Here is a 12,575-nt window from a genome sequence, read left to right on the forward strand (position 1 = left end):
TGGCTTGGTTTCTCCAGGTCTGGAATGGTGCTGTGGCCCTGCCCTGGACAAAGGGAAAAGAGCAGGGAACCTGGCCCAAAGGCCATGCATCCCTGGGCAGCTAGGAGAGCTCACGCCTTCCCCCCTCAGCCCTGATGGGCGGGCTCAGCCAGGTGCTCCTGGGCTACGGTTCAAGGGTATATTGTGGAAGAGCAGGGGCTGAAAGACCAGTCCTGCCTGCTGCAACTGGCACCGGGCGCTTTTACACATGCTCCAGAGGTGTGGGGGGCGGTGCTGTAATTAGAGTGGTTCCAACAGCTGCTCTAATTAAAGTGCCGCAGCATCTCGTATCAGTGTCCCCATGCTTAAAAATGTCAGCAGGGGCACAAAACTTGTTCGATGACCTTTAGTACAAGCACCCCCACTGCCATTTTTAACCATGGGGACGCTGATACACAAAGCGCAGGAGGCTGCTGGAGTGCACCAAAAAAAATGGTTTATGTCAGTAGTCTAAAGTGCGCTGCATTATTACTAAATATCAGTTATCAGGTCGGCGTTGGCCAATATAGTTGGTTAATAATATCTTTATTGGTGCATCCCTAAAAAAATCATTTTCTTTTTCCAGCTCTTCTACTGTTACAGATTTTGTAAATGAAATGGGTTTTTTTGTTCTTCACTCTTTTTCTATTAACTCTTTCTCCTTCTCTCTATCCTCCTACCCCCTTCAATCTGAAAAGAGAGATTCCTGTTGCTTACGTGGCAAGATTAGTGTCTGAAGGCCTCTCTTGTCTTTTATGGTTGTATTCTTATCAGTTTATTTGTATGTACAAGGTTTGTGTTACTTTTTAGGGTTAAGGTTGTACAAAGAATGTTTCCTTTCAATAGTCTTGGGAAATTGCTGAGTCAAGCCATAGTGCCATCCAGACCAAGCTTAATTCATATGCATTCGCATACTTCAGTGTAATTTATGCTGGGTTTCCATACAAATGTAAATTATGCTGGGATCAGGAATTGAGAGATGTACGGCTGTTCAAGGGTAGTAGACATGATTACAGTGCCTTGCCACTAGGTGGCACAGGAAAGCAGGCTAGAACTCTGGACATCTAACAAGTATACTCGGCATGTGTGAACAGTAATTTTTTTTCCAAAGGCTTATAGTTTGGCCAAATACATCTTCCTTTCTCATGTCTTTGTGACAAGATATTTAGCAGAATTCACAGATTCGCTGGTATCTGACATGGCCACGCTGTGAGCACTTCTGCTGTGGCCCCAAACTCTTGGCCCCTGGGCTTCCAGCCACTTGCCTCAGTGTCAGCATCACTGGAACAGGGCGCTACACACAGGTAGACTTGCTTCATGGCAGATGACTCATCCCCGATACAAAAAGTATCTTAAGCCAAATAAAGTTCCTCCTTTACAGCATGGAATGAGTAGACCTTTCCATTTGAAAACAACACAGAGTTGCCATTTTTTTAACATGGGCAAATTCTCAGAACCATGCTTAATCCTCTGAAATAGCTGAAACTTTTTTTGGTGAAAATTTCCAAAATAATTTAGCTTGAAATAAATACAAAGTCTTAATATTCTGCATATAACTCTTCCCACCAACAATCATGGATTTCCCTACCATCACACTCAAATTCAAAACTTTAATTCTGACATTCAGTTAGTTAGTATGCTGCTGATGTATATACTATTTTAAATTTTTTAAGTACCTTGTTTGTAAAATGCTAATTTAGTTGGAGATTAGGAACTGAATGTGTGCAGTGTAGTCTACAAGGTAGAAGTGAAGGGAGTTATAGAAATGAAAGTAGCATGGTGTTGTGGGGGGAAGAGGGGGTGAATCATTTGAATTGTGATTGGTCTCTATGTTACTATTGCCATAGCAGTAATCCTCTTTTGCTTAGTTACACTGAAAACAAATACACGTCTCAGCTTCAACTGCAGATGATGCGTCTGGAATGTATGATTTATTGGACAAAAGGAGCAGGGAGCTAATCAAAAGATATAGTAAAGGAGTTAGCTTGGGGCTGCAGAGGAAGTGGGGCATGCACTGGGGACAAGGAAGTGAAGGAGGTCTCTTGAAGGTACCCTGCCACAATCCACACAGACCATCAGTGTAGAGTTTGTGACAAATGCTGGTACCTATCCAAAAAAAAAGAAGTCAGCCGTGTTGGTCTGAAGTCGGGCAGATGCACCTTAGATTAATTGATTTAATGAAGTGAGCTCTTGCTCATGAAAGCTTAGACATCTCTGATTCAGTTAGTCTGTAAGGTGCATCTCTGCCTTGCCTTCTGTCTGGTATCTATCAACATCTGTTTTCATAAATAAATTCATAGAGTAAAGAGGGAATATCTTTTTTTCTGCTTAATTTCAAAAGTGACTTTATGGCTGCCATATGTGTGTTGTGTGCAGATTTTGGCTTCCTTGTACCCAAACCAACAAAACAATTGTCACATTTTAACCCTGATAGACTTAAGGTCCCCCATGGAAAACAATTAGAAACTTGTGCAGAGTAATGTCACTTTTGCCTCTATAATTATTTGTGGTGCAGCAGATGCTAGAGGCTTCAGTTGAGTTCATAGCCCTGTTATGTTGTAGAGTGCACTGTTCCTCTACTCATTCTTGTGTTTGTAGTCACACCCAGTGTGCTACCTCTGTTGTAGCACTCCCAAGCCCTTGTAAAGTATTTGTATTCTGGATACTTAAAAAAAAAAAAAAAGTTGAAGAAAGGGGTGTACACAGTTCGTTAGATATCTTGGTCCTGGGAATAGAAAAAGATATTCTATTCACAGTGTCTTATTTACTCTTTCTTCACATTTGGAGGTTGTGGGAACACAACCTGAAGCATATTCATTGCTGGATTGGCAAATGTCAACGCCTCCCCCCTCTCCCCCCTTAACAGTTCAAGCCTAAAATGGAAGAACTTCTTTGTTTAGCATCAAAGTTGATTTTTGAGAAAAAATAGCAGCATGTCTTGTGGCAGGATTGTTTTATGTTAAGTGGAGTGTTGGTCATCCCATGGAGATTTGCAGTGTAATGCATAGAAAATTCTTATCTAGAAGCAGCCAGCTGTTCTCCAATTATCTCTTTTTTTTTTCTTTCAGACCTTCAAAAATTCATGCAATGTGTCAGGAAGTAAAGACAATTCTGAGGTGAGGAGTAGTATCATTATTAAAGAAGAATATCCAGGCAGTTTGGAAGATGAATCTCAACCACAGAGAAGGACAGAGTAAGAGCAACAAATTGACCTTTAAGGGGAAGGAATAACAAAAACACTTAGTTTTGGGGAGCTCTTTTTTTTTTTTTCCAAAAGGCTTTGGCCTATAGAGCAATTCTGGAAAGTGAAGACCTGTATTACTCCTTTTTCTTCCACTTTGTACTTTAAAGCCTGAATTTTCCATAGCTCTTTCCTTTCTAGGTCTTTGCTACAATTTTAAGGGAACATACATATGTCTCAATGTTTCTTTTTTTCTTAGTGCGCACTGTTGAGAGTGTTTATGTATAAATAAAAAAAATCCCATAATAAAAAAAATACTACAAGGTCTTGCAGGCACCCTAACAGAAAAGGTATGAGCTGTTCCCAAAAATCTCATGTTGATAGTACTACTTCTAAATATTTGGCCTGAGAGCTTTTCTTATAAATTAAAATGATTTGAAGTTCTCTACTGGATTAATATGTTAAGTAAAATAATCTGGAGTCTGAACCTTTACCTAACATGTTAAATAAAACAGTCTTTTTCTTTTTGCATAAATAAGCAGTTTAGTTTGAGTATAGTTGACACAATTCCTTTTAAATGAGTCTGACCTTTGATTTTGCATCAGTTTGTTTCACTGGAAAATTTCTAAATAATGTTATTTCTGTTCCTCAGTGTATGATGCATTAACACTTTCTTATTTTTAGTGTGTTAGAACTACATAATCTACTTTACAGTATAATCTAGCTTTCTGTATCTGCTTGAAGTTCATTCTGTCTCAGCATTTCTGAAATATCTGAAGTGAAGCTATTTAAGTAACTCTACAGCAGGGGTGGGCAAAATGCGACCCACAGGCCAGATGCAGCCTGCCAGGCCATTCTATCCAGCCCACGGGGCCCCTAAAAATTTTAGAAAATTAATATTTAGCTGCCCCTGGCTGCCTGTCATGCGACCCTCGATGACTTGCCAAAATTCAAGTAAGCGGCCCCCCGCCCAAAATATTTGCCCACCCCTGCTCTACATCCAAGGCTATAAAAAATTAATTTCAATGTTTACTTTTTAATGTATTTGCTCAGCACTGGTCTCGCAAAGGAATTCTGACATACATTCAGTAGTATTGTTACCTAATTTAGATTTTTGATCGATTTCACTCTTCTGTAGTCAGGTTTGTTTGCTTTCCACACCATGGAAGAAATTTATTGGCAGTTTAGGCCTCTGCCTTATCTGCATAGAGGTACACTAAAATGTTTGCAGATTTGAGGACCCAGCTGCCTGATTTGAAAATGAGAAGCACTCGCAGTGAGCTGGAGAGCTGACATGTTTTAAAGTGTGTGTGTTTGTTTGTTTCTTTGAACACAGTTTAGAGAGACATGTTAATCTCCAGTGATAAGTTATCACCATATTCCTTAGGAGCTATCAATATCTTTAGCAACATATTTTCTGAATCTTTACTCCTGCATAACTTCTCATTTATTGAGGTGTCATCTCTTGATACTGCCTTCCCCTGGCCACTTGTGAAACTAGGGGAATTTAATATTAGAATTTTTTTAATCCTGCCTTTTTAAACAGCAAGTTTATTGTGACTTCTAATCAGCATGGGACCGTGGGATTTAGAGTGCAATGCACACCCTCCCAGTTGTCCCACTGGCTGATAGTGACAACAGGACAGTAATTCTGAGATGTTCTCTTACTGGGTAGTCTGAGGCCCAAGAACAAGCTCCTAGGTTGCTTAAGAGGAGCCAAGGACAGGTGATATTGGCATAAAGGACAAAGAAGGGCCACTTGCTGCTCTGCTCTCCACTTCATGGCCTATCATCCTTCCTATATCTTGTTGGTTATTGCTGGAATGAATGAGCTTGTTTTAGTTTGCAAGCTACACTTTGGGTTTCAAAGGATACTGAAAATGGAAGGCATTTGTGGCAATTCGGAGTTATTCTAGAAGGCCAGGGGATGTCTCACATACCAGGCTATTTTGGGTTCAGGCCATAAAATGTATGCAATGATTCTGTTAAGCATAGGGATTTTGACACTTGTGATTTAACCACTGAAAAGGGGAAAAGCAGATGACACATCCATAGCTTTTCCCTTTTTTACTGCTCCCAAGATATGTTATCATACAAAATTATTCTGTTACGGAATTAATAAAATTGTGAATACTTGGGCCAAATATTTCACCTGTCTGTCTCTTTCTGTCTTCAGTTGTTTGTGCCATATGCATTCTAAAGCCTTGTTGGCCCCTTGCTCATTTACATATATCTTCATAATCTCATAAATTACTTATTTACCTTCAGTGTGTGTTTAATTTTCATTGGCCTTCTACAGCTTGGGTTGCAGTTAATGATTTTGATCTCTGTAGTACTTTTAAATGAAGATTTGAAACACCTGAAAAGTTTTCTCAGTATGTGATTCTTCATTATGTTGTTATGCTCTAATCATAACTCCAAGGGGGAAAAACTGCTTTGTGGACAAAATCGTATTGAATATTCTATTGATTAGAAATTATAGTAATTTAATGCAACTTCCATGTGCAGTACATTTCTCAGTTTAGAGCCAGCCTCGGTGTTTAGAATTCTGTTCTGAATTCAGTGTGTTCACTGCACGTTCTGTGCTAGATTCATTTAGACTTATCTTTTATAATGAAATGTACATGGCCTGCTTTTTGGCTGCATTTTCCCAGAGATGACAAGGAACTATCACATCCATGATGTCAACCTAGATTCTACCAAGAAGGAAGTAATGAACAGAACCAATGCTGCTTCTGGCTTTTCCTGGAGTTCTGTTAAGGAATTAATAAAATTGTGAATACCTGGGCCAAATATTTCATCTGTCTGTCTCTTTCTGTTTTATCAGATTTAATATCTGATAACAGATATTAAATCTTTCTTGAATGTCAAATCCCTGCTTGGATCCTCCTTTGCTAAGTGCTCTGGCAAGTACGTCTTCAAAACTATTTGATTACAGCAAGCTGATGGTTTAATATGCATTCACTGGTGCAACAGAACAGACAACCTAATTAGATTTGTTTCTAATTTCATTTGCACCTACAAGGAGCCCATAACATAGAAAAGACTAATGGAGGGCCTTTTCCCTGAGAGTGCTTTTTTGCAAGTGAGTAAATATACCACTGTGTCATCTTAAGTTAGCTTTAGTGTAAGTGTGTGCAGAGTTGGGTCCAGATTCAGAACCCTTTGCCTTTTAAAAAAGGCTTGGGGTATGGACAAACATGCATATGTACTTTAAGAAATTAGGAACCAATGGTGATTTGGAGTACTGTAGCAGCCCCTTAGACTTCTTTAGTCATTCATATACTTCTAAGCAAGCAGAATTTTTGTGATCCTAAATTTGCAGTGGCCCTGGACCTCAGCATTACTGTTCACAAAAACAATATTCATGAAAAACATTTTTGGCTACTTTTGAAGAGAAAAGTTATCTAGTGTGGGATCCTGTGCTATATTAAAAGAAAGTGTTCAGGCTTACACCAGAATTTCTAGACCCGAGTTTTATCTAGACCAGGTTGAAAATAAAAGAGGCAAAAAGAGAAGTCAATGTTCATTGAATTGGGTACGTAGCATCCTGACAAAGAAGTGCAGAAAATGTAAGAGTTGATGAGAGCAGAGACTATGCAAGTATAGAGAATATAAAGGAAGAATGTGAGGACATGAATGGGTATGCAGAAGACTAGATTTTGGTGATCATTGAATGGTAGGACTGGGATGTACCACAATGGTCATCTAGCTCAATACCCTGCTGAAATGCAGGATGCAGTATTCCTAAACCATCCCAGAGAAATGGTTACTGAACCTCTTCTTGAAATTTTCCACTGAAGGAGATTTCCTCCAACTTCCTACAGCAGCTTCTTACAGTTAGGATGTCTTTTTCTGAAATTTAATACATATGTGTACGATGACATTATAAATCCATTGTATTGTGTCCTGCCCCCTGTGGCAGGAGAGAACAGCTGTTCTCCCTAATCTTTTATAATAGATTTGAAAGCTGTTATAATGTTCTCCTTTAATCTCCTTTTCTTCAAATTAAACATACCTGGTTCTCCCAACCTTTCTTCATAGAGCTGGCATTCCAACCCCTCTATCAACTTTGCCTTTCACTTTTTGGGTCCTCTGCAGCTTCTGTTTCTTTTTTAAAATGTAGAGCTCAGGACTGTGCACAGTGTCCAGGTGAAGGGTAATGTGCCAAGCAGTGTCATACCAACACATTCCATGTCCTATACATTATGCATCTATTCATGCAGCCCAAAATCACATTTCTCATGGTAGCATTGAGTTGCTGATTCTTGAGAGTGTGATCATCAAAAAAAATCATTCTCAGCAGTACTGCTGCCCCATTCTGTACTTGCGCATTTATTTTTATTTCTCAATGTTTAGTGTCTTTTATTGTTGTCTATAGCCCAGTTCTTCGATGCATCAGGGTCCCTTTAAATTCTAATTCCACCATCCCAGTTTTGTGCCATATTAACACTAATGGTGCAAAGGGGAGACATGGTATGACCAGGAATAAGCCAGGAAGCTGCTCTGAGGGAAACATTGACAGTGTGGGGGTGAGGTACTTGACCACATCTTATACCTATTGTGGTTCTGCCTATGCCTGAAATTATTACGGTTGATCCCATTTATAAAGTTGTCTGCTCTTTTACTTACTTTTAAGCTGTCTTGGGAAAACTAGTGGAAGAATTTCACTTTATTTGATATTCATTCCAGTATTTATATTTAATGTAAAACTGTCCTGTTAAATTCAAAAGTTCAAGTGTTTGAGGGGGGGATAGAAATTTAAGAACACAATTTGTTTTTAAGGCACTTTGAAGTTTGTTTTGTTCGTGGGTTGTTTCAAGGCTTACATTTTTATAAAATGACTATCATAACATTAAAGTAATTTATGTAGTAGAGATTTAAAAGGTATATTGCCAAACTGATTAAATTTATTTTCTCTTCAATGCAGAATAAAATTCAATAAAACCCAGGTGCTCAAATGCCAGAATTTGGTGAATCAAGAACATGTGAGTTTTCCTTTTTCTTCCTGTTCTTTTCTTCTTTGTTTGCTGACATTATAAAATGGTGTATCTAAAATTTAAGATTGTCTCCCTTTTTTGATTGAGACTGGATTTGACTAAACCTTGCTCTGTTGTCTGTATTGGATCAGAAAAAATTAAGCATGCGGAAACTTTTTTTTAGCCTTTGCAAAGACCTGTGATAAAAACGTTTTCTGTGCTATATTTGTTTTCCCCTAACACTTTTGTTAGAGAAATAGTGCAGACTGGAGAGGAGAAGAGGGTGGCCACTTCTGAAGAGTTCCATAGAATAAGGAATGAAGAAAGGAAATCTTTGAATATCTAAGGGCCTTGAGCTCCTTTCAAAGGTGTGCTGGGTTGCTATGCAGTGTTAGTATTGTGAGGTGTGCGAACATGATTCACAAGATTAAACCCAGAAATTTCAAGTAGAAATACATAGTGTTAAAATACATTCTGACCTGTTGTGGTCTTTGTTGCAGCAGGAAAACGGTTGTTACTATTTTTCCATAGTGAAAAAACAAGTGAAAACTAAGAGCTAGCATTTTCCAAGGAGTTTTTCAAAGCTAACAAGGGGATTCCTCAAGGCTAAAAAAGTTGAGAACCATTGCTCTAACTAAATGCCTTGTTACTCCATTCTGTTGTGTGGCTCCTGTATGCTGTAGATCTGGGACTGGAGTGGTCCGCTATTCCGGCAGTCTGGTTTGTCTCTCTCTTCTGAGATCCTTAATGGCCCTTAGGAGGGAGGCGAAAGAAAGAAAGAAGGACAAGTATCAAACTTGTCATGTGCAATGTTCCTAAGTGCTGTTACGATATACTTTTATGCATGAAAACCAATATATTGATGTTTACAAAATAAGGCTGAACATAGTGCATAATGCCACCTTTGCCCCTCTTAGCAGTTCACTCTCTACTTTTTTTCCCTTCCCTATCTTGTAAATGTAAATGACTGATTTCAGTTTAGAACCCCAGTGCCCTGCAGGTCTGTTTATAGTGTCAGACAAAAGTAAGCGTACAAAAGATTCAGTGTTTGATCTTTGTTCTATTCTTTCGTCTGCCAATGTATATAAGCTGCTCTCTCTTTGCAAACATCTCTTAAACTCATTTTTTTAACCTTCAAACATCAACTTCTTGTGTAGGATTGGTGGATACCCTAGTAAGGAAAAAATGTTGACTGTGAGCATCAGAAATAGCTTCACAACATTTTGTTAACTAAACAAAGCTGGTGACAGCTGCACTTGCCACATAGATAACATTCCAGCCTCCAACTGACCCATTCATCTGCAGGGTGCTGGAAAACCAATCTCCTCTGTCTAGAAAGCAAGAGTTTGGTGTCCTGTATGAATACAAAGCATTCATAGTTACTTTGTTTGAATCTTTTTTTTAAGAGTTAAACATACCATTGCTCTGTATAAAAATTTACAGGAAACTGAACAAGCAACAGATACCAGTGAATTTGACACAGAAACAGAAGATTGCAGGTCTACCTGTTCAGATTCAGGTAAAAGAGCCCTAGACTTAGATTAATGTGTTTGCAGCTTGAGCTTCACAGCTACATAGCACATGTAACTTAGAGTGTGGAGAAGTGAGTTAACTATTGCAAATGGCCTTATTTGTGGGTATACCTGAGAAACCTTTTTTTACTGACTGGCTCACTAACCTCTTCTTCCCTTTGATCACACTGTTATGAAGAGAGTTAGCCTGACGGTTATGTGGGGGAGAGACCATTATTCAAAGTAAAAACAATTAACTTGCCAGTTCTGTATATAATATGAGTGGGGGGTTGAGGCTTCCTCCCTGAATTTTTGAGACAGTTCTGTCATGCAAGCTTAGTGAAGTAGTAGGGCAGAGAATTATGCTGTGCTTTTCCAGGAAGGCCTCCCAGGCTGTCAAGTATAGAGGTCTTTTGGCTTGTTGGCAGCTTTTATGTGTGAAATTGGCATACTCCCTGTCTGAGGGAGGTCTTCATGCTTAGCAGATAGATGTAGAAAAGCTAAAATGCTAAATCACTGAATAGAACGTGCTGTTTGCTGTAGGCAAACCTATATAGATATAGGCATAGAAGAAACGTATTCCTAGTGAATAGGTATTTATAGCTGTATATGCTGAACTCTTCTGTCTGTAATATGGTGAAATACTACTTGGGAAGTAAAAAATACTCTTGAAACATTTTGTAGCAGCAAGAAAGTGTGTGTGTACACGCACATGTGTGCACACACACATGCATGCGCGCTATATTTCTATGCATTTTGATCATACTGTAGCCAAAATGTACTTTATAGAAAGTATATGAGAGTTTGTACACAAAGGCAATCTTTAAGAGGAACTGAGGGTTGATATACTTTACAGGATGTGAATGAGAAGAATGTTAAATAAGCAGGGAGGATGGAAGGAGGGGCAGGATGGTATGAAGAGAACAAATAGGACTTAATGAGGTAGACAGGAAAAAGGTGCAATAAGGATTTGAAGAACAAAGACAATGGGCATGTTGAGGCAAGCAAGGAGAAGGCATGTATGTTGCTATATTTTAGACAGGATGACATGGAGTTAATCATTTCTTAAGTTCTTGGAATTTAAAGTACAGTTGGGCTGTGGAGCTGCTGCTGAGATAGTTCAGAAGACTGAAATAAATATCCAGAGGCTTTAGATTTTTGCTGGTGATGATTCAAGAGAAGCAGTGGATTTTAAGGCCTTCAGTTATTCAAAGAACAGAAAAAGAGTAATGGAGGCTGTCTCTATATAGTATGGAGAGGGGAAGCTGCTGCTCAGGAGCATGCCTCAACTTATATGATGTAACTTGCATCATGATATGGCTAGTCACAGGGTATAGCTTAATTCTGAAATCTTGTAAAGGAAACTTTGATTACTATATGTCAGACTTCCTGTGTACTGAGTATGTCACTTGCCTGTTTCAACAGGACATGTGGAGAAAAGAAGAAAAGTGAGACATTCCACCAGTCAAAAGACTGAGCAGCTCTTCATTCAGATGCACAAGGAGAGTGTTGGACTAACAGAAAGACTATTAGCTTTGGAAGAACAATCTCTTCAGAAGCTCTCTGAAATCTCATCCACTTTGTCCACCCTAGCTAGTTGTGTCATAAAAGTGGAGAATCCACAGCAGCTATCCCAACTGCAAGGAGTGCGTACTCAGACTCAAGGCCAGACCTCTTAAACCCACTCCTAGTTTACTGAGATCCTAAAACTGCATTGCTTAGCCTTCAAGAAATGTTCCTCAAAGTTATGTTTTTAAAAAAACCCTCTTAATATGTGCCTTTTAAATGGTGGAAACATGCCATGCCTGTGACTCAGCAAATATGACTCTGAAATTGCTGTGCTAACTAACATTTGATGCTGTAAACATTCCAGGAGTATCAACTTGTGGCCTTCTTCATTTGTCCACAGGCATTTTATTTACAAGTTTAGGAGCTGATTTGTCTGCTGCCTTGTTTATAATAATCCATCTAGACAAATCAATAAAATGTGAATTTATTTGAATGATAGGCCTTAAAGCATTTGATATCTACAAGATTAACTCTTATTTCTATGTCCCATTTTAAAATCATAGGAATATACTTAAATTCTGTACTATACCTACTTCAGCCATGCACTAAATAGTTAAGTTGTCATGTCAAAGGAAATGTAGAAGTATTGCCTTGCCAATCCCTTTCCATCTAACTAGAAATATTAACTCTTTCAGAGTTAAGTTTAATATGCATTGTTTAGCATAATGAAAACCTATAGTCCTGCATTTTCTGTTAAATGGGGCCAGGTTCTATTTCAGAGTCTGCCAAAGAAGAAAGTGTCACTTTAGGCATTTTACATAACACCTGTTTCTCTGTTACAAAAGGGGTGGAAACAACTTCCAAAGAATATGTGACTGATGTAAAACTGTCAGAAGAGATCCCTGGAGGCCTTCCCCCTCCCACCTAATCATACAGGCAAGCCAGAGAATTGGCTTCTTTAATAAACTGTGAGAAAAAACAAAAAAAAAATACACAATACTGACAGTTATGTGGGCGTTTCTCTGACACTTTTATTTGACTGCAGGTCATCTCCAGCACTTTTATATTGTGAAGAACCCATCCAGAGAACTAGGACTACCTCCGCATTGGGCCATCAGTGACCAGCCTCATACTGTTTACGCACAAGTCTCCAACAGGGTTTCTCTGCTGTTACACAGAGAGAAATTGGTGATATTTGAGCTACCACAAGATCTGATTTACTCCCATTTGTGCATGTAGAAGAAGTGAGCCTGCTTACAGTTTTCTTGTTTCTTCAGGGGACCGGGAAAGTTGGGGAAGAGGATTAATAAATTTGACGGATTTTGATGAAAGGCAGTTTATTATATTATAGGACCTGGATATGGGGTCCCTGAACAT

General features: G+C 38.9%; 1 protein-coding gene across 1 annotated transcript in view; it reads left to right on the forward strand.

The window, feature by feature from the left end:
- The window catches only part of LOC102378709 (heat shock factor protein 2-like), a 31,228-nt gene extending 18,990 nt beyond the window's left edge, over window positions 1-12,238 (forward strand). The window contains exons 8-11 of the mRNA XM_014521769.2: window positions 3,087-3,211; window positions 8,130-8,187; window positions 9,622-9,697; window positions 11,115-12,238. Coding sequence (XP_014377255.1) covers window positions 3,087-3,211; window positions 8,130-8,187; window positions 9,622-9,697; window positions 11,115-11,368 — 513 coding nt within the window. The 3' untranslated portion in view covers window positions 11,369-12,238. The remainder of the gene's footprint in view (window positions 1-3,086; window positions 3,212-8,129; window positions 8,188-9,621; window positions 9,698-11,114) is intronic.
- Window positions 12,239-12,575: the final 337 nt, after the last annotated feature.

The sequence above is a fragment of the Alligator sinensis genome, unplaced genomic scaffold (assembly GCF_000455745.1).
Source record: "Alligator sinensis unplaced genomic scaffold, ASM45574v1 scaffold808_1, whole genome shotgun sequence".
Taxonomy (NCBI): Eukaryota; Metazoa; Chordata; order Crocodylia; family Alligatoridae; genus Alligator; species Alligator sinensis.